Source organism: Salmo trutta, chromosome 1 (assembly GCF_901001165.1).
Source record: "Salmo trutta chromosome 1, fSalTru1.1, whole genome shotgun sequence".
Lineage (NCBI taxonomy): Eukaryota > Metazoa > Chordata > Actinopteri > Salmoniformes > Salmonidae > Salmo > Salmo trutta.
The window spans coordinates 75,431,972-75,450,548 of NC_042957.1; the positions used below are offsets into that span (position 1 = coordinate 75,431,972).

At 42.4% G+C, this 18,577-nt stretch overlaps 2 protein-coding genes across 3 annotated transcripts in view; both read left to right on the plus strand.

The window, feature by feature from the left end:
* Positions 1–7,796, plus strand: part of LOC115207863 (serine/threonine-protein kinase LMTK1-like) — a 34,299-nt gene extending 26,503 nt beyond the window's left edge. The window contains exon 13 of the mRNA XM_029775379.1: positions 3,220–7,796. Coding sequence (XP_029631239.1) covers positions 3,220–3,248 — 29 coding nt within the window. The 3' untranslated portion in view covers positions 3,249–7,796. The remainder of the gene's footprint in view (positions 1–3,219) is intronic.
* A 918-nt stretch (positions 7,797–8,714) lies between these two features.
* On the plus strand, positions 8,715–15,227 carry LOC115207867 (zinc finger protein OZF-like). Of its 2 annotated transcripts, none has more exons than XM_029775393.1 (3): positions 8,715–9,168; positions 12,891–13,089; positions 13,229–15,227. In XM_029775393.1, the coding sequence occupies exons 1-3, from the start codon at positions 9,160–9,162 to the stop codon at positions 14,641–14,643; spliced, it is 1,623 nt and encodes a 540-aa protein (XP_029631253.1). In that variant the 5' UTR covers positions 8,715–9,159; the 3' UTR covers positions 14,644–15,227. The 2 variants fall into 2 exon arrangements, with proteins under 2 accessions (XP_029631253.1, XP_029631261.1); XM_029775401.1 differs by having other exon boundaries at positions 12,891–13,077.
* Positions 15,228–18,577: the final 3,350 nt, after the last annotated feature.

Sequence of the window (18,577 nt, forward strand, 5' to 3'; positions counted from 1 at the left end):
CACTCCCTTGGTATCGTAGTACTGTAGTAGTCACTAGTGTCCTGTTAAAGACTCCCCTGGTACTTTAGTAGTCACTAGTGTCCTGTTGAACACTCCCCTTGTACTGTAGTAGGCATTAGTGTCCTGTTAAACACTCCCCTGGTACTGTAGTACTTTAGTAGTCACTAGTGTCCTGTTAAACACTCCCCTGGTACTGTAGTACTGTAGTAGTCACTAGTGTCCAGTTAAACACTCCCCTGGTACTGTAGTAGTCACTAGTGTCCTGTTAAACACACCCCTGGTATTGTAGTACTAGAGTAGTCACTAGTGTCCTGTTAAACACTCCACTGGTACTGTAGTAGTCAATAGTGTCCTGTTAAACACACCCCTGGTACTGTAGTACTGTAGTAGTCACTAGTGTCCTGTTAAACACACCCCTGGTACTGTAGTAGTCACTAGTGTCATGTTAAACACTCCCCTGGCACTGTAGTAGTCACTAGTGTTCTGTTATACACTCCCCTGGTACTGTAGTACTGTAGTAGTCACTAGTGTTCTGTTATACACTCCCCTGGTACTGTAGTACTGTAGTAGTCACTAGTGTCCAGTTAAACACTCCCCTGGTACTGTAGTAGTCACTAGTGTTCTGTTAAACACTCCCCTGGTACTGTAGTACTGTAGTAGTCACTAGTGTCCTGTTAAACACTCCCCTGGTACTGTAGTAGTCACTAGTGTTCTGTTATACACTCCCCTTGTACTGTAGTACTGTAGTAGTCACTAATGTTCTGTTATACACTTCCCTGGTACTGTAGTACTGTAGTAGTCACTAGTGTCCTGTTAAACACTCCCCTGGTACTGTAGTACTGTAGTAGTCACTAGTGTCTTGTTAAACACTCCCCTGGTACTGTAGTACTGTAGTAGTCACTAGTGTCCTGTTAAACACTCCCCTGGTACTGTAGTACTGTAGTAGTCACTAGTGTCCAGTTAAACACTCCCCTGTTACTGTAGTAGTCACTAGTGTCCTGTTAAACACTCCCCTGGTACTGTAGTACTGTAGTAGTCACTAGTGTCCTGTTAAACACTCCCCTGGTACTGTAGTACTGTATTAGTCACTAGTGTCCTGTTAATCACTCCCCTGGTACTGTAGTACTGTAGTAGTCACTAGTGTTCTGTTATACACTCCCCTGGTACTGTAGTACTGTAGTGGTAACTAGTGTCCAGTTAAACACTCCCCTGGTACTGTAGTAGTCACTAGTGTTCTGTTACACACTCCCCTGGTACTGTAGTACTGTAGTAGTCACTAGTGTCCTGTTAAACACTCCCCTGGTACTGTAGTAGTCACTAGTGTTCTGTTATACACTCCCCTGGTACTGTAGTAGTCACTAGTGTTCTGTTATACACTTCCCTGGTACTGTAGTACTGTAGTAGTCACTAGTGTCCTGTTAAACACTCCCCTGGTACTGTAGTACTGTAGTAGTCACTAGTGTCTTGTTTAACACTCCCCTGGTACTGTAGTACTGTAGTAGTCACTAGTGTCCTGTTAAACACTCCCTTGGTACTGTAGTACTGTAGTAGTCACTAGTGTCCAGTTAAACACTCCCCTGGTACTGTAGTAGTCACTAGTGTCCTGTTAAACACTCCCCTGGTACTGTAGTACTGTAGTAGTCACTAGTGTCCAGTTAAACACACCTCTGGTACTGTAGTAGTCACTAGTGTCCTGTTAAACACTCCCCTGGTACTGTAGTACTGTAGTAGTCACTAGTGTCCTGTTAAACCCTCCCCTGGTACTGTAGTACTGTAGTAGTCACTAGTGTCCTGTTAAAGACTCACCTGGTACTGTAGTAGACACTAGTGTCCTGTTGAACACTCCCTTTGTACTGTAGTAGTCACTAGTGTCCTGTTAAACACTCCCCTGGTCCTGTAGTACTGTAGTAGTCACTAGTGTCCTGTTAAACACACCCCTGGTACTGTAGTACTGTAGTAGTCACTAGTGTCCTATTAAACACTCCCCTGGTACTGTAGTAGTCACTAGTGTCCTCTTAAACACTCCCCTGGTACTGTAGTACTGTAGTAGTCACTAGTGTCATGTTAAACACTCCCTTGGTATCGTAGTACTGTAGTAGTCACTAGTGTCCTGTTAAAGACTCCCCTGGTACTTTAGTAGTCACTAGTGTCCTGTTGAACACTCCCCTTGTACTGTAGTAGTCACTAGTGTCCTGTTAAACACTCCCCTGGTACTGTAGTACTGTAGTAGTCACTAGTGTCATGTTAAACACTCCCTTGGTATCGTAGTACTGTAGTAGTCACTAGTGTCCTGTTAAAGACTCCCCTGGTACTGTAGTAGTCACTAGTGTTCTGTTATACACTCCCCTGGTACTGTAGTAGTCACTAGTGTCCTGTTAAACACTCTCCTGGTACTGTAGTACTGTAGTAGTCACTAGTGTCCTGTTATACAGTCCCCTGGTACTGTAGTACTGTAGTAGTCACTAGTGTCCTGTTAAACACTCCCCTGGTACTGTAGTAGTGACTAGTGTCCTGTTAAACACTCCCCTGGTACTGTAGTAGTCACTAGTGTCCTGTTCACAATACTGAGCCCAGCCTATCTGTACTGGCCTGGTTACGTGGTGCCCTGTTCACAATACTGAGCCCAGCCTATCTGTACTGGCCTGGTTACGTGGTGCCCTGTTCACAATACTGAGCCCAGCCTAGCTGTACTGGCCTGGTTACGTGGTGCCCTGTTCACAATACTGAGCCCAGCCTAGCTGTACTGGCCTGGTTACGTGGTGCCCTGTTCACAATACTGAGCCCAGCCTAGCTGTACTGGCCTGGTTACGTGGTGCGCTGTTCACAATACTGAGCCCAGCCTATCTGGACTGGCCTGGTTACGTGGTGCCCTGTTCACAATACTGAGCCCAGCCTATCTGTACTGGCATGGTCACATTGTGCCCTGCTCACAATACTGTGCCCAGCCTGGCTGTACTGGCCTGGTTACTGGTGCCCTGCTCACAATACTGAGCCCAGCCTAGCTGTACTGGGCTGACCTGGTTATGTAGTGCCCTGTTCACAATACTGAGCCCAAGCTAGCTTTACTGGGCTGGTGTGGTTATGCATCCACCATAGTTGCTGGAGTGGACAATGTACTGTCAAAAGAAAGGGCAGTACAGTACAGTTTAGGTCGACACGATAGTGTGAAAAGGGAAATGTCACATCTGCGCTAACGAATCCTCTTCTCTTGTCTCACAGGGACCAGTGAAGACGGAGAGAGGCAGTGAAAGAAGGATGGAGGGGGCTTCTCCATGACAGGAGGGTGTATACCTCTCCTAGTATGACTACCAGGTGTTCAGACCTGGGATCTCCAGCACCTGATGACCTTGTATGAGCCAATGCCTCATATTGTAGTGACACAACATCTACATCCCAAATGACAGCCTATTCCCTATGTGCCCTGGTCAACAATAGTGGAAAACATAGGGAACAGGGTGCCATTTGGGATGCAGACAAACACCTTAAATGGTTCCTTCTCTTACTTTGTATTATTACTCCAGAGAGAGACAGAGAGATAGCTGTAGGAATATGACAGAGTCCCGAGAGGACCACAACCAAGCAGAATGTGACTGATAATATAGATGTATTAGAGATATATAACATCTACACTTATGACAATTATTAATAACTTATTTGCTCAAATCACCATTGACGTTCATTAGCGACAAGTCATTTGGGGAAAGGAAAAAGAGACAAGAAAGATGACAGACTTGGTCTCATTGCTGCTCTCTCATTGGCTGCTTTGGTCCTCCATCGGCTTGCTCATTGGCTGATTGGATCTTCTAGAACAGTGTTACAGTGCTTCCCTGGAGCCATTGAATGACGTCTGATGACCGCCCCACAGGAAGCTGCTGTCTGTGGGGGTTCAAAGATGAAGATAAACCCCCGCCCTTTAAAAATGACAGGGGAATAGGAGTGGGGGTGCTGCGAAACTTACTGTGCCCCCTTGACAAAGCCACAGGAATGTGGACGGTCTTGCTGATGTTTTAGTTCAGGGATAAAAAAAGGTATTATTATGATGTTATACCATAGCATTGTTGAATATGTGTTTCTGATTGGCTTGAAGGTCATTCTAGAGCGTGCATTATTTCCGTATAACGCACGGTAGAAAGACTATAGTTCGTTCTTACATATTATATGTTTGAGCTGCTTTTGAAAGCAAAAGTTCAATTTAAAACATTATTGGCATGTTTGAATTCGATTTTCATGATGGCGAGCTAGGACTGATGGTTTGGTTAGCTAAACTAGCAAGTCTGTTTGTTTGGTTACCAAGGCAACCACTGTCGCTGTCTAGTAAACTTGCTAGCTACTTCAGTGGATGTTAAACACATTTCTACTTGCAAATTAACACATTTCTAGCAGCAAATGTGTTAAATTATAGCCCTGGTATAAAAGGGATAATCAACTTGGGGCTCTATGCATACTCTGGAAAAGTTGAAGGTCAGCTGGAACACACCTTCCACATCGTTCATTATTTTCCATAGAACGCATGGCCTCTGGTTGATTATCCCTTACATAACAGATCATTAGAACCAGAGCCCTGTTGAAATGTATGTATGTTATAATATATATGGCTCTGCTTACAACTTGGTAACACTGTTATGTGTCTGTTTCACAGTTCTTTGTAACGTTAGTTACTCCTCCCCTTACAAAAAAAGGTTGCCGTTTTGAAACTGCAGTACAAGTGCAGTAACTGCAGTCAACTGTGGTATTTTGGATGCAGTAATTGCAGAATAACTGCAGTTACACTGCCAAATGACTGCAGTAAAAAAAAAGGTTATTTTGGACACAGTATTTGCAGCAAACTGCAGTTATACTGCACTCTAATGGCAATATTTTTTGGTAAGGGTCCTCTCTCTGGTCAATGAAGACCTCCACATCTGTTCAAAATGCACTTCCTCTATTCGAATTATTAGGCCAGTTGAGAAGCTCTAAAGTAGATATATTTAGGGTAGAAGCGTGAAAATTGGAACACATTTTATGGTACTGAACAAAACCTGATAAGAGTGCCATTTCAGCCGAGCGTTGTAGGAGCCTGTTAGTAGCACCACCTATAGATCAATGTTGAAAATACATCAACTGTACCTGCATTTACGTTTCAGGTCACCCCTGTGTTGGGTCTACATGACTAAAATATAAGGTGGAGAACACTGTTTGTAATGTTAATGTAATGGATCTGTTACAGCATAGATCCATGAGGGTCGTATTCATTAGGTATGACTAGGGGGGTAAAGTACTGAAATGAGGGTGAGACTATCTGGACTTTAAAATGCTATATATATTTAACTAGGCAAGTCAGTTAAGAACAAATTCTTATTTACAATGAAAGCCTAGCGAGGAACTACCTTGTTCAGGGGCAGAACGACAGATTTTACCTTATCAGCTCGGGGATTCGATCCAGCAACCTTTCGGTTACTGACTCTACTGGCTCTACCTGCCGCCCACTTGTCCAATAAGACACACTCATTAACGTTTTTCATTGCATAACCTTTTCCGTTAAGTGCCCTAATGAACGTGACCCAGGATCCCTGTTTGTGTCTGTCCCTGGAAACTCAAGGGTCATTTGGTAACAAAACATTATTAGTTTACTATAATGCATTATAAAGGACGCTATAAAGTATTATACATTACTGTCTAGCCCATGTAATGATTCATACAGTAGCTTTGCTCACGTTTCATTTAACCAGCGATACAATGTGTGTAATGTGACGGAGGGAGAGAAAAAAGGGATGAATAGAAGAGATTTGCATCCTAAAATGGCACCCTATTCCCTTTATAGTGCACTACTTTTGACCAGAACCCAATGGGCCCTTTATAGTAGACTACTTTCGACCAGGGCCCATAGAGCATTTGGGACCCCACCCAGGTGAAGCCACAGCCACACTGGTTTGGTCATAATATCTCTTCTGGACGGTTTTCCTGGACACAGATGAATCGTAGTCCTGGACTAACAAACACTTTCAATAGAGAATCACCATTAAAATAGGTTTTGAGACCAGGACTTATTCTGTGTCTGGGAAACCAGCCCTGTATGATTAAATGCAAGAGCGCCTTTCAATTCAACTACATGTCTATACTATATCTGTCATGAAGCTGTGATTGTCACCGGTCTACCTACACCATCTAATGCAGGTCTATTTTATTACATGTAAGAGATGGTTATCTGTACAGGTGTTCAAGGTGTACAGACATTGCAACAGGACGGTTACAGATTGACACATCTCACATAGTAGTGTATGAATGTTATCAACATGTTTCAAGATCATTTGGCTTGGTTTTACTACTGCTGTACCCTCTCCTCTCCTTCCGGGGCCATGTATCAAGCGTGTCAAAGCAGGAGTGCTGACTTAGGATCAGTTTGGCCTTTTAGATCGCAATAAATAAGATCACACAGGCAGGACCTGATCTTAGATCAGTACTCATTCTCTGAGACACTTGATACATTCACCCCCCTGATTCTCCTGAGTCACTAAAAGGGCCAATTCTATTTTCTCTCTGCCTGCCTTTTAAGTTTTTCACATTCTGCAAGGAGAGAGACTTTCCCCCTAGTATTTCTTATCTACCAATATGAGTTTGTTTCTGAAATGGAATTATATTCTCTGTATAGTGCAAAAAGAAAAATACAAATATTTGTGCACTATATAGGGAATAGGGGCCATTTCAGACACAACTTTAACCTATACGGGATCGTGTGTGTCCTCCCACGGGACAGTTGCACTAACGTGCACTAATGTGATTAGCATGACATTTTAAGTAATAAGAAAATTTCCCAGGACATAGACGTATCTGATATGGGCAGAAAGCTTAAATTCTTGTTAATCTAACTGCACTGTCCAATTTACAGTAACAGTGAAAGAATACTATACTATTCTTTGAGGAGAATATCAATAAAATGTATCAATAAACCAATTAGGCACATTTGGGCAGACTTGGTACAACATTTTGAACAGTAATGCAATGGTTTATTGGGTCAGTCTAAAACTTTGCACCTACACTGCTGCCATCGTATTTCAGACACCACTTTAAAGAAATCCACTGCAGCCAGATTGTGGAGTTACTTACCCGCTCCTCTTCGCTCTCTGTGGAGCATAAGTCCTAAACCAGTCCATGCCGGCTTGTCTAAATAGTGGCTGTGCGTAAAGATTGCACTTACCACAAAGTCCTCGTTTCCCTGTGTTCGCCGTATTGTCATTAGCACAATATACATGATCCCGCTTTTAGCTTCATTGCGGCGGCCATTTTCAAAATCCTAAAAGGTAGATTGTGCTGATTTAATGGCACACTAAAACATGTCGCGCGCCATAGTTTTCAAACACAGTGGATAGTGCTAAAACAATTATGTCATATCTGAATTCTGCCATCTTTATGCACGTCGGCCATTTGCCAAAGAGAAAGGACAACAATAACCAATGGCTAAGCTAAATAGACAATTGATATTAGTTGAGATTTGAGTAGGTGAGATGGGTTGGTCCGTACACCAGTAGTAACACCATCATGGACCCCAGGAAGAGTAGCTGCTGCTTCTAATAAAATACCAAATACCAAATCATCATCACTCTATAGATCCATTCTAGCTTGGTCCCAGATCTGCTTGTGCTCTTTCCAACTCATTGTCAAGCCAAACATTTGACATAGCAATTCCACAAGGTGTTGGTAAGAGAGCAGAAACCGACTGGCATCCAGGCTAGTTCCATTCCTCAAGGCCTATGTCTCAGTTTCATGGCTGTCGTGCTAAAGTATAATTCAAGACAAATAAATCAAGCCAGTTTTTTTCCCTCTTTTGTCTGTCACATTTATTGCTTTGTTTACTGTAATTAATTAATGTGAGCATAGGCACCTGAGCAATTGAGCAAATTAATCAGCTGCATTCCCACTTTGAAAATAGGGTTGCAAATGTATGTTTTTGCACCCCCACATTTTTAGACCAGAAAAGTATCATGACTCATTGGGTAATTTGTCATCACGCTTGTAGTCTTTAGCAACCTGGGAATCAGTGAAACACTCCTTGACCAGAGGCCCCAGGTGATCAGCACATTGTCCTCATAGAGAAAATAAATGAACTTCATCCTTGCTACTGTTCTTTGATGAAGAGTCTCTCCCTTCTCATATAAAGTTAGGATTCATGAGATAACCTGTAAGAGCTTTAGTGCACAAGCCCCTTCAGTGTCATAAATGCAAAATATTTGGTAATGTGTCAAGTGTGTGCAGAAGGGAAGAGTATCTTATGCCAGATTAATGGAAATGCTGCAACTGTGGAGGTGAACATGCGCCTGAATTCCTGGAGTGCCCTGTTAGGGTGAAGGAGAATGAGGTGGCAAGGGTAAGTAGTGTCCAGTGTGTCTCCTATCTGGAGGCTGTGAGAAAATTGGAAGGAACGAGTGATGGGGAATAAACAATGGTAGTAGAGCGACCACGACCAGTGAAGGGTTCTCATCAACCGAGGAATAGTGAAATGCTACATGGTAAAAAGGGGGACTTTGTATTATTTATTGCAATGGTCATAAACTGTACAACACAAGCGGAGAAGAAATCTAAGAACATTGGAATCATTGTGAATGCCTCAGAACGTTTTTGGGGGGCTGTGCCGAGTCTGTGCAAGAAATCCTGTCAGTGAATGTACTGCCATCACAGAACCCTGAGCCTGTGTAGGGATGTATTTTGGAGTGGACTGTGATTGAATAAGTGGGATTGGTTCTTAGTTGACGTGTTTTATTTGGTATGATGTCGTTTATCCTATGTCCCACGTTTTTTTTTTCAATACCCCTACTAGCTGGTAGCGATAATGCGCCATTAACATTGGATTCCAACCGCCGTTAAACCCCATCGAAGAAGAAGAAGAGTACGTTGTGTTCCAAGTGGCTCTTGGGTAAAAGTAGGAGGTAGCAGACAACAGGATTCTTGAAAAGGGTGTTGTTGAACGTTTTCTTGGCTTTTATAGATCAGGTGAACTCTTTGCAAATCATTTTTCTGAAGAAAGGTCAGCCTACATGAGACGTTTATTTGTCACAATTTAAATCGTGTTCTGATATTTAATTAGATGTTTGATTGCTCTGGTATAATCTTTATCTGAACGCTATGACAAAGGAATAACTGTTGCCTACACATTTCTTGTCATGTGAAGAAACAGTAGCTTCCTTGATGGATTTGGTAAGTGTGGTTGCCTTTTAACAGTAGTGAATAGCTCAACTGTATACAATTATACGTTCAGTTAACTTTTAACATTATATCTCTGCTGTGTGGCATAAAAGGGTGAGTTTGGTAAACTAACAGTAGCCTATAGCTCTACTGTATAAAATGTCTTGGTCTAGTTTTCATAATCTTTGATCTTCCACATCAATGCGTTACATCTGAACAGCTGGACAAAATAAACCATGGCGTTAATTAACTTGTTGGGATATTTTGTCCTTCAACAAAGTAACCTTCTAGCCTATCGCACACAAACCCTTACACAAAATGATTGCTGTTTTGAAACTGCAGTAAAATTGCAGTAACTGCAGTCGACTGTGGTATTCTGGACGCAGTAATTGCAGAATAACTGCGGTGTACTGCACTGTAACTGCAAAATTACTGCAGTAAAAAAACGTATTTTGGACACAGTATTTGAAAGATACTGCAGTTGCACTCTGAATGCAATGTTTTTTTGTAAGGGGATTGATACAAGTCAGTGCGCAACGAGCAGGTAAAGTCAAAACCATGGAGAAATAATTACACCTAGCCTACACCTTGTTCTTTAGAATAGCCGGACAGTGAAACGAAAATCACTTCAATCGTGTAAGTTCAGGTAGACAGTGGTCTACAACATAAGTAGCAGACACCACAGCAATTTGATATTGCTTTTTGTCAGGTACAAGGAACTGCATGGGCACGTTAGGTTATAGCACACATTCAACCTCCCAAAATAGCCTGCTCACCAAACAGATGTCTGTCATGGGGTAAAACGTCATTAAGGCGCAATCATTCAAATCATTGTGAAATGTTTAATCCATTAGGAAATCTCAGGCAGAACCAATCAAATCGTCTAATAGAAAATAATAGGTCCTAAGGTTTATTACACTGAAATAATTGTCTTTAAAAATTCAGCGCATTTAGGCCCTTTTCAAATTATTACTCTTTTGGAGAAGTAACTGAAATGCGCACTGGCAATTATTATTTTCTATTTTTGTTAAATTCCATTTTATTATAGACGCACAGAATATGTATTCGTTGAAGCCCATTGTAAATTCAAATCTCCCTACCGTCATATCTAAACCAATATGACACCAATGTCGATGAAAATTCCCAAATCAATATGATTGGAGGTACAGAACACACTCCCCACCTCTCTCGTCATGAGCTGTTCAGACATTACGAATAATTCTAGACCGGTTTTCTAACAGGGTCCTTAGCAATTTTGTTTTTAGAGTATTTTCTGTGCCTACCTAGCTCAAATTATTGATGTCGGAATAAAACGAGACTATAGTTTGCATTAAGTGACCATTGGATTAAAACAATGTATTGACTAAGTTTGTAGGTGCAACAGTTTTTATTAAATGTATAATGTATCGCTCTCACGTGCACATTTCTGTCCATTAAGAACCAACGATGTGCGACCCTTTTGTAGCATTTCTGACAATGCTAACATCTTTTCAACCAAATCTCAGTTGCTCGGCAACTATACAGCTGCTATTAGCTAACATTAGCTTGCTTGTCCAAAGTCCAGCAGCTAGCCTCTGTAGCTAGCTAACACCAGTCAGCTGAAAGTTATCTATCTAGCTAACCAACAGGCAAAGGAATGGTAACCAGCTATTTGTTTATGGAAGGTTTGTTACACAAATGACTTCAGCTATTAGCTAGTTAGAGCCAGACAACAACAGCTGAACTCGACATAGAAGCTAGCTAATGATAGATAGTTCACGTCCAAATGCCAGTTGTATATTTTTCCACAAAGCCTAGTTAGCTAGCTACATTAGTTCAAAACCAACACCAAACTTTGGGCAAACTGTCCAAGCGACAGTAAGAGCTAGCCATATTTCACTGTCAGACAGGACACAACTCAAACTAGTTGAGAAAAGAAATGCACATGTAAACAGCATGTTGTGCACGGCAGTGAGCATATGTATGCTTGCTAATATCAGGACAAACTCACCAGTTTGGAACATCCAGAATAGATTCCAGTATGCTCCTTCCCTTGTCTTGACATTATCAAAATCTGTGCTGATCAACAGTGGCCAAACTAACAACTCTGCCATTAGACTGGCTTCATTGTATTTACAGCTCCGATCTGGATGCTGGGCTAGCCAACCCCTGATTATATAAATGTATAGGATGCATAGCTGCAATGCTTTAGGCTAAAAACAAGCTGTAAAAGGCACCAGAAAGACGTGTCTCTAGTGTGCATGGGGATTTCTTTGTTTAGTTTCTATGGCTACGTTATGCAACCTTCAAGAATACAACTTTTAAGTCAATGACTTAAAACCATTTTCCTTGACTTTGCTTTCAATGGGACTTGAGTCATATTTTACAATGCAAGACTGTCACAATTAATTGAGCTATTCACCTTCTGAAAGCTGCAGACGATTACCTTTGACTATCCATGGTCAATTCTAAACATACTTTAATAGTTAGTTCAAAACGGATTTGAGCTATTAGAGGGCAACATCTAGCAGACCAGGGTTTAAACCAGAAACCGTGGCAGTTATGCAAGGACACCACCTGTGCCATTAAGACCTAGGCCTTTTGGCAGAGGCCAAATTAAAGTTTACAGTAGCACTGCCAATGGCAGACTTGGTTAATGTAATGAAATGTTGTATAATGCACCTTTTTAAAATAAAATCACCTTCCAGTGTAAAAACCAGGGAATCTCAAAACAAAAAACAAAGTTAAGTTAGAAGTAGGCATTGGTCTGAAGCTGGAAAAATAAAGGAAATTCACAAGGTTTGAATCCTAAGCAACCTGCATACAAATTGTTCAAAATACAATAGACCAACAAAGCTACTGTAGTAGAGCAATACTGTGGGCTGTAAAACCTTGGTAGAGCATGGGTGGAGTAGGCATTGTGGTGCTCGTGAATTTCCTATCTTTTTCGGCTTCAGACCAATACCTACTTCTTACGTCAAACAATTTCGTTTTTAATTCTTACTATAAAATAGATGTCTTGACAAGGGAACATAAGTGTCTTGTCTACTAAATTGCATAGCCACTGTAAAATAGGCTACATTAAAGTAGACTCAGCAAAATGACGCCACAAGCAGCAAATATTGCAATGAGTGAGATGCAAGACTTTGCTCTCGCACAGTCACACAATGTATCTGTGCATGTATGTGCACGGGTACGCTTCACGCTGTTCCAGCATGGTTGCCACAAGACCAAAACAGTTGGGAAGTTTAGCCTCGCGCTTCAACGCTCTGGGTTATTGCGGCAATTGACCCACTATGCTGTTTACTTTGTGCTTCTAGCCTACGTCATATCGCGGCGTCTACCTTTAAACTCAGAATATGCTATTCTGTTATTTTGACTCTTTGAATGTTTTTCTTTTACTAATGTTTCTTAATTCCTGCCTAAATATTTATTAGACTGTTTGTATAGGCCTACCTCAAGTCCCGGCAGTGTGTCAAGGCCTGTATCTTGAGAGGGTGGAGCACCTCATTGTAGCATCTCCTAATTTCTCCTAACACATATGAACCCAGAACTTTGTTGAGCAGCTGACCAATTACGTGAGACTTTAGTTCTGGGTTAATCAAGATTAGCTCAGGGGTGAAAGATGTGTTCAACTCCAATGAATGTTTACAAGTGTTATCAGTTTTGATATTTGTACTAAGAGTAAAAAAATATATACCACTTCCAAAGTGCTGAAATTATTTTCTATGTACAATACCTCCTGTGTTCACCAGGACAGAGCTAGCTCGTCCCCCTCCACCCTGCCTGAGTGCCCGGGTTGTAACTCTCCCAGTAGCGCCTTACTGCTAAATCTGAAGAGGGTGTCTGTGCGGCTGGTCGACTGCAGGAAAACACCAGGGAAGAGTGGAACTTCGAGAGGGGGACACGAGAAGGAGGGAGATGGAGATTTGATTTCATCAAGTAAGAACAATGGTGTGTGTGGATTAGACTACAATCTGCTTCTGCAACTTCTGTTAATTGATAGATACAAAATATACTGAATATTTCTGATAATATTTGTTTAGGGACCCATATTTCCAAAACCTAGTTATTCAATGTCTTTGTTTCACAGGGGACACCCCTAACCGTCGTTCTCTCAGTGGGGGGGACTTATCATCTGGGGAGCCTCAACAACATCATGATGCTGACGAGACAGAGAATAATCTCAAGAAACCCCAGCAGAGACGTACAGGGAATAAACCTCACCACTACTGCTCTGACTTTGGGAAGAGGTTCACTACACAAAGGTCCTTAATTCACCAGCGGAGTCACACCGGAGGGAAACCATACTGCTGCCCTCAATGTGGGAACTCTTTTGCTGCATCTAACACCTTAAAATATCATCTAAGAATCCATACAGGAGAGAAACCGTACTACTGCTCTCAGTGTGGAAAGAGGTTTGCTGCATCTAACACTTTAAAATCTCATCTGAGAATCCATACAGGAGAGAAACCGTATAGCTGCTCTAAGTGTGGGAAGAGTTTCACGTGTCCAGGGGGTCTTAAAGTACACAGAAGAAGCCATACAGGAGAGAAACTTTACAGATGCTCACAGTGTGGGAAGAGTTTCACTGCTTCTCACACCTTTAAATTTAATCTGAGAATTCATACAGGGGAGAAGCCATACCCCTGCCTTGATTGTGGGAAAGGTTTTGTTAGTGCAGGAGCCCTAACCATACACCAGCGTATACACACTGGAGAGAAGCCTTATAGCTGTCATCAGTGTGGAAAGAGCTTTTCTGTTTCAGAAAAACTAACTACACACCAGCGCATACACAGTGGAGAGAAACCTTATAGCTGTGATCAGTGTGGGAAATGCTTTGCTCGGTCAGGAGAGCTGACTACACACCAGATAACACACACAGGAGAAAAACCTTACAGCTGTTATCATTGTGGGAAGAGCTGTGCTCGAGCTTCCTCCCTGACTAGACACCATCGAACACACACTGGAGAGAGAACTTATGTTTGTCTATGTGGAAAGAGCTTTGCTCTAGCTTCCACCCTGAATAGACACCAGCGAACACACACTGGAGAGAAGCCTTACAGCTATGATCAGTGTGGGAAGAGCTTTGCTCGAGCTTCCTCCCTGAATAGACACCAGCGAACACACACTGGAGAGAAGCCTTATAGCTGTGATCAGTGTGGGAAGAGCTTTGCTCTATCAGAACACCTGAATAGACACCTGCGAACACACACAGGAGAGAAGCCTTATAGCTGTGATCAGTGTGGGAAGAGCTTTGCTCTAACTGACAGCCTGACTACACACCAGCGAACACACACTGGAGAGAAGCCTTATAGCTGTGATCAGTGTGGGAAGAGATTCAGTCAATCAGGGACACTGAATTCACACCAGCGAACACACACTGGAGAGAAACCTTATGTCTGTCTTTGTGGAAAGAGTTTTTCTCATTTAGGGCCAATGAAAAAACACCAGAAAGCAACAATGTGCCATATTTCATCTCCCTCCTATCCAGTTCCAGATCCCTAAATATATGTGAAATAGAAAACATCTAGTCAACAGTCATATCCATCTACCATTCTTAAACAGTTGACTTAGTCTGATCACCATGGTAACCTTTGGAGCATAATATGCAGGTCTGATCTAGGACCAGGTCTCCCCTGTGTCTATGTAATATCACACATTGTGTTTTTAAATGGATCATTGTCATCATAGAAGATGTCATAATGAACCTGTGTGTGGGAGGGTGGGGGTTGATAATTGTCTTCTTTCATATACTCATAATACTATTATTATTATTATTATTGTTATTAAATCAAGTCCCAAGTGGCGCAGTGGTCTAAGACCATCTCAGTCTTCAACCACAAGGCATCACTATGGACAACCTGGTTCAAATCCAGACTGTATCACAACCGGCTGTGATTGAGAGTCCCATAGGGCGGTGCACAATTGGCCAAGCGTTGTCTGAGTTTGGCCGGTGTAAGTCGTCATTGTAAATAAGAATTTGTTCTTAACTGACTTGCCTAGTTAAATAAAATAAATGTAGAATAATGTTTCAACAGTTGTAGGTGTGTATTCAATTGATCAATAAATTCAATCCATTATCTTCTGAACAATGTCGGCTTATTTTTAATAAATGATCCCAGAAATGTTACATGCGCGCACATAATTTTTGTGCACAAATATGTTTACATGCCTATCAGTGAGCATTTCTCCTTTGCCAAGATAGTGCATCCACCTGACAGGTGTGTCAGATCAAGAAGCTGATTAACCTACTTGAGAATGCTGTTCATTGACTAGAGCTCAGTGTTCAACACCATAGTGCCCTACAAGCTCAACACTAAGCTAAGGACCCTGGGATTGAACACCTCCCTCTGCAACTGGATTCTGGACGTCCCGACGGGCCGCCCCCAGGTGGCGAGGGTAGGCTCCCGAGTGGCGCAGCGGTCTAAGTCACTGCATCTCAGTGCTAGAGGCGTCACTATAGACCCTGGTTCGAATCCAGGCTGTATCACAACTGGCCGTGATTGGGAGTCCCATAGGGTGGCACACAATTGGTCCAGCGTTGTCTGGGTTTGGCCAGTGTAGGCTGTAATTGTAAATAAGAATTTGGTCTTTACTGACTTGCCTGGTTAAATAAAGGTTAAATACAAATGTAATAAATAAACAAAACATCTGGCATGCCGACCCTCAACACGGGAGCTCCTCATGGGTGTGTGCTCAGTCCCCTCCTGTACTCTGTTCACCCATGACTGAGTGGCTGTGCACGACTCCAACACCATCATTAAGTTTACAGATGACACAACGGTGGTAGAGCTTTTCTTTTCTCTCGACAACCTATAGGGAAGAGGTCAGAGACCTGGCAGTGTGATGCCAAGACAACAACCACTCCCTCAACGTGGCCAAGACAAAGAAGTTTATTGTGGGCTACAGGAAACTGAGGGCCGAACGCATTAACGGGGCTGTAGTGGAGCGGGTCGAAAGCTTCAAGTTCCTCAGTCGTGAAGAGGGCACAACAACGCCTCTTACCCCTCAGGAGGCTGAAAAGATTTGTCACGGGCCCTCAGATCCTCAAAGTTGTACAGCTGCTCCATTGAGAGCATCTTGACAGGCTACATCCCCGCTTGGTATGGCAACTGCTTAGCATGCATCCGCAAGGCGCTACAGAGTGTCATGACGTTGGCCTGTGGGTAAGGTTTATGACCCCCCATAAATACCTTTCTCCCTTCCCCTCTCTCTCTGACCCTACTGAAGGACTTTTGAATAGCCTTTGTTAAATATAGAGAGTCTGGGAACATCAAACAAGTGGGGGAAAGGAACCATATTTCGGTAATAGAACCAGTTGGAAATATGCGTTGGAACTTAATGAGTATGGATGTCAGTTCGGTTGTCATCTGAGACATTATGACTGATGACAGGACGACATAAACTGTACCTGGGAAAGTCTACACATTCTAGTTATCAGATTCACATGGAATTGTTGTGCAATTTAAATATTTGATATTGAAACTGTTTGTTAGAAGATTAAATGTAATTTTAGCTTCCAAATGAGAGAATTGGGTTTTCATAAGGAAAGTGCCCTGCTTAATCAGTGGCCCGCCCCTGTGAAGAGACAGGGGTTATAAACAATGAAACACACCCTTCTCCCTCTCCACTATATAAGCCTTTGACGAAAAGGTAACCAGCTGTTCCGGGTACGTGAGGTCTGTAGCCTCTGCGTTAAAAGGACTCACATATAAGATACAGAACTAAGCCAACCTCGGCGTGAGCTTTGGTTGCGAATGGTATGAACTTGGAACTCTTATTCACTACAGAAGTGATACTTCCTAGCCGTTGAGTTAGCAGCGGCCGCTGTAAACGTGGGCTAGGAAAGGACGGACGACGGATCCAGTCTAACACACAACGAAGATACTACAACGTATCCAATTTACCACCAGAGACATTCTTCCGAGGACAGGAAGATCTCTGTTGGCCAACCCGGCCAGCATCTACGACCAACCTACCGAAGCGCAGCTCAGAGTAAATATTTATTGCATTTTCCTTTTCCAAATGGGCGGTAATTTAGAATGCATAAGATTCTGTATTTACGATAGCACAGCTTCTCCCTTTGTTACTCAGGCTTCCCGCTCTTTCATTCAAGCCCAACCCCCTCTCTTTGTGTAACAAGCCTCATACAGGTTCTGTCCACCAGGGACGTTTTCTGTATGACATAATTTGTATTCTGTGTATATGTAATTCTATGTGATTAGTTTAGGTATTTGGTAAATAAATAATTAAACCCAATTTTGTATTACTGATTCAGCTTGTTAGCCAGGGTTCGTGAAGATAACCAAGAATTTACAACTTTCATATGAGACTGAAAATAAGGTGACGATTAATGTGGACTGATATTGATGTAAAAGATTACTAGGTCTTTAAGAGTTTATTCGGAAGATAACAGCTCTATAAACGTTCTTCCGTGGTGCCCCAACTTTCTAGTTAATTACATTTACATAATTAGCTCAATCGGGTGATATTAATTACAGAGAAAGGATTTTATAGAATAGCATGTCATATCACTTAATCCGGCATAGCCGAAGACACGACAAGAGGGTAATACATACGGCACAGTACATCATTAGGGCCGAACTCCCTGCCATCCAGGACCTCTATACCAGGCCATGTCAGAGGAAGGCCTTAAAAATGGTCAGGCTCCAGCCACCAAAGTCATACTGTTCCCTCTGCTACCTCACGGCAAGCGGTTCCGGAGCACCAAGTCTGGGACCAAAAGGTTCCTGAACAGCTTCTACCCCCAAGCCATAAGACTGCCAAACAGTTAATCAAGTAGCTACCCAGACTATTTACAGTGCATTCGGAAAGTATTCAGACCCCTTGACTTTTTCCACATTTTGTTACAGTGAGGGAAAGTAGTATTTGCTGATTTTGTATGTTTGCCCATTGACAAAGAAATGATCAGTCTATAATTTTAATGGTAGGTTTATTTGAACAGTGAGAGACAGAATAACAACAAAAATATCCAGAAAAACGCATGTCAAAAATGTTATAAAATGATTTGCATTTAAATGGGGGAAATAAGTATTTGACCCCTCTGCAAAACATGACTTAGTACTTGGTGGCAAAACCCTTGTTGGCAATCACAGAGGTCAGACGTTTCTTGTAGTTGGCCACCAGGTTTGCACACATCTCAGGAGGGATTTTGTCCCACTCCTCTTTGCAGATCTTCTCCAAGTCATTAAGGTTTCGAGGCTGACGTTTGGCAACTCGAACCTTCAGCTCCCTCCACAGATTTTCTATGGGATTAAGGTCTGGAGACTGACTAGGCCACTCCAGGACCTTAATGTGCTTCTTCTTGAGCCACTCCTTTGTTGCCTTGGCCGTGTGTTTTGGGTCATTGTCATCCTGGAATACCCATCCACGACCCATTTTCAATGCCCTGGCTGAGGGAAGGAGGTTCTCACCCAAG

Excerpts from the sequence above, each read along its gene's own strand:
- LOC115207867 (XM_029775393.1), top strand. Across the intron at positions 13,090-13,228 it reads TTCATCAAGTAAGAACAATG|GGGACACCCCTAACCGTCGT; the intron begins GTGTGTGTGGAT and ends TTTGTTTCACAG.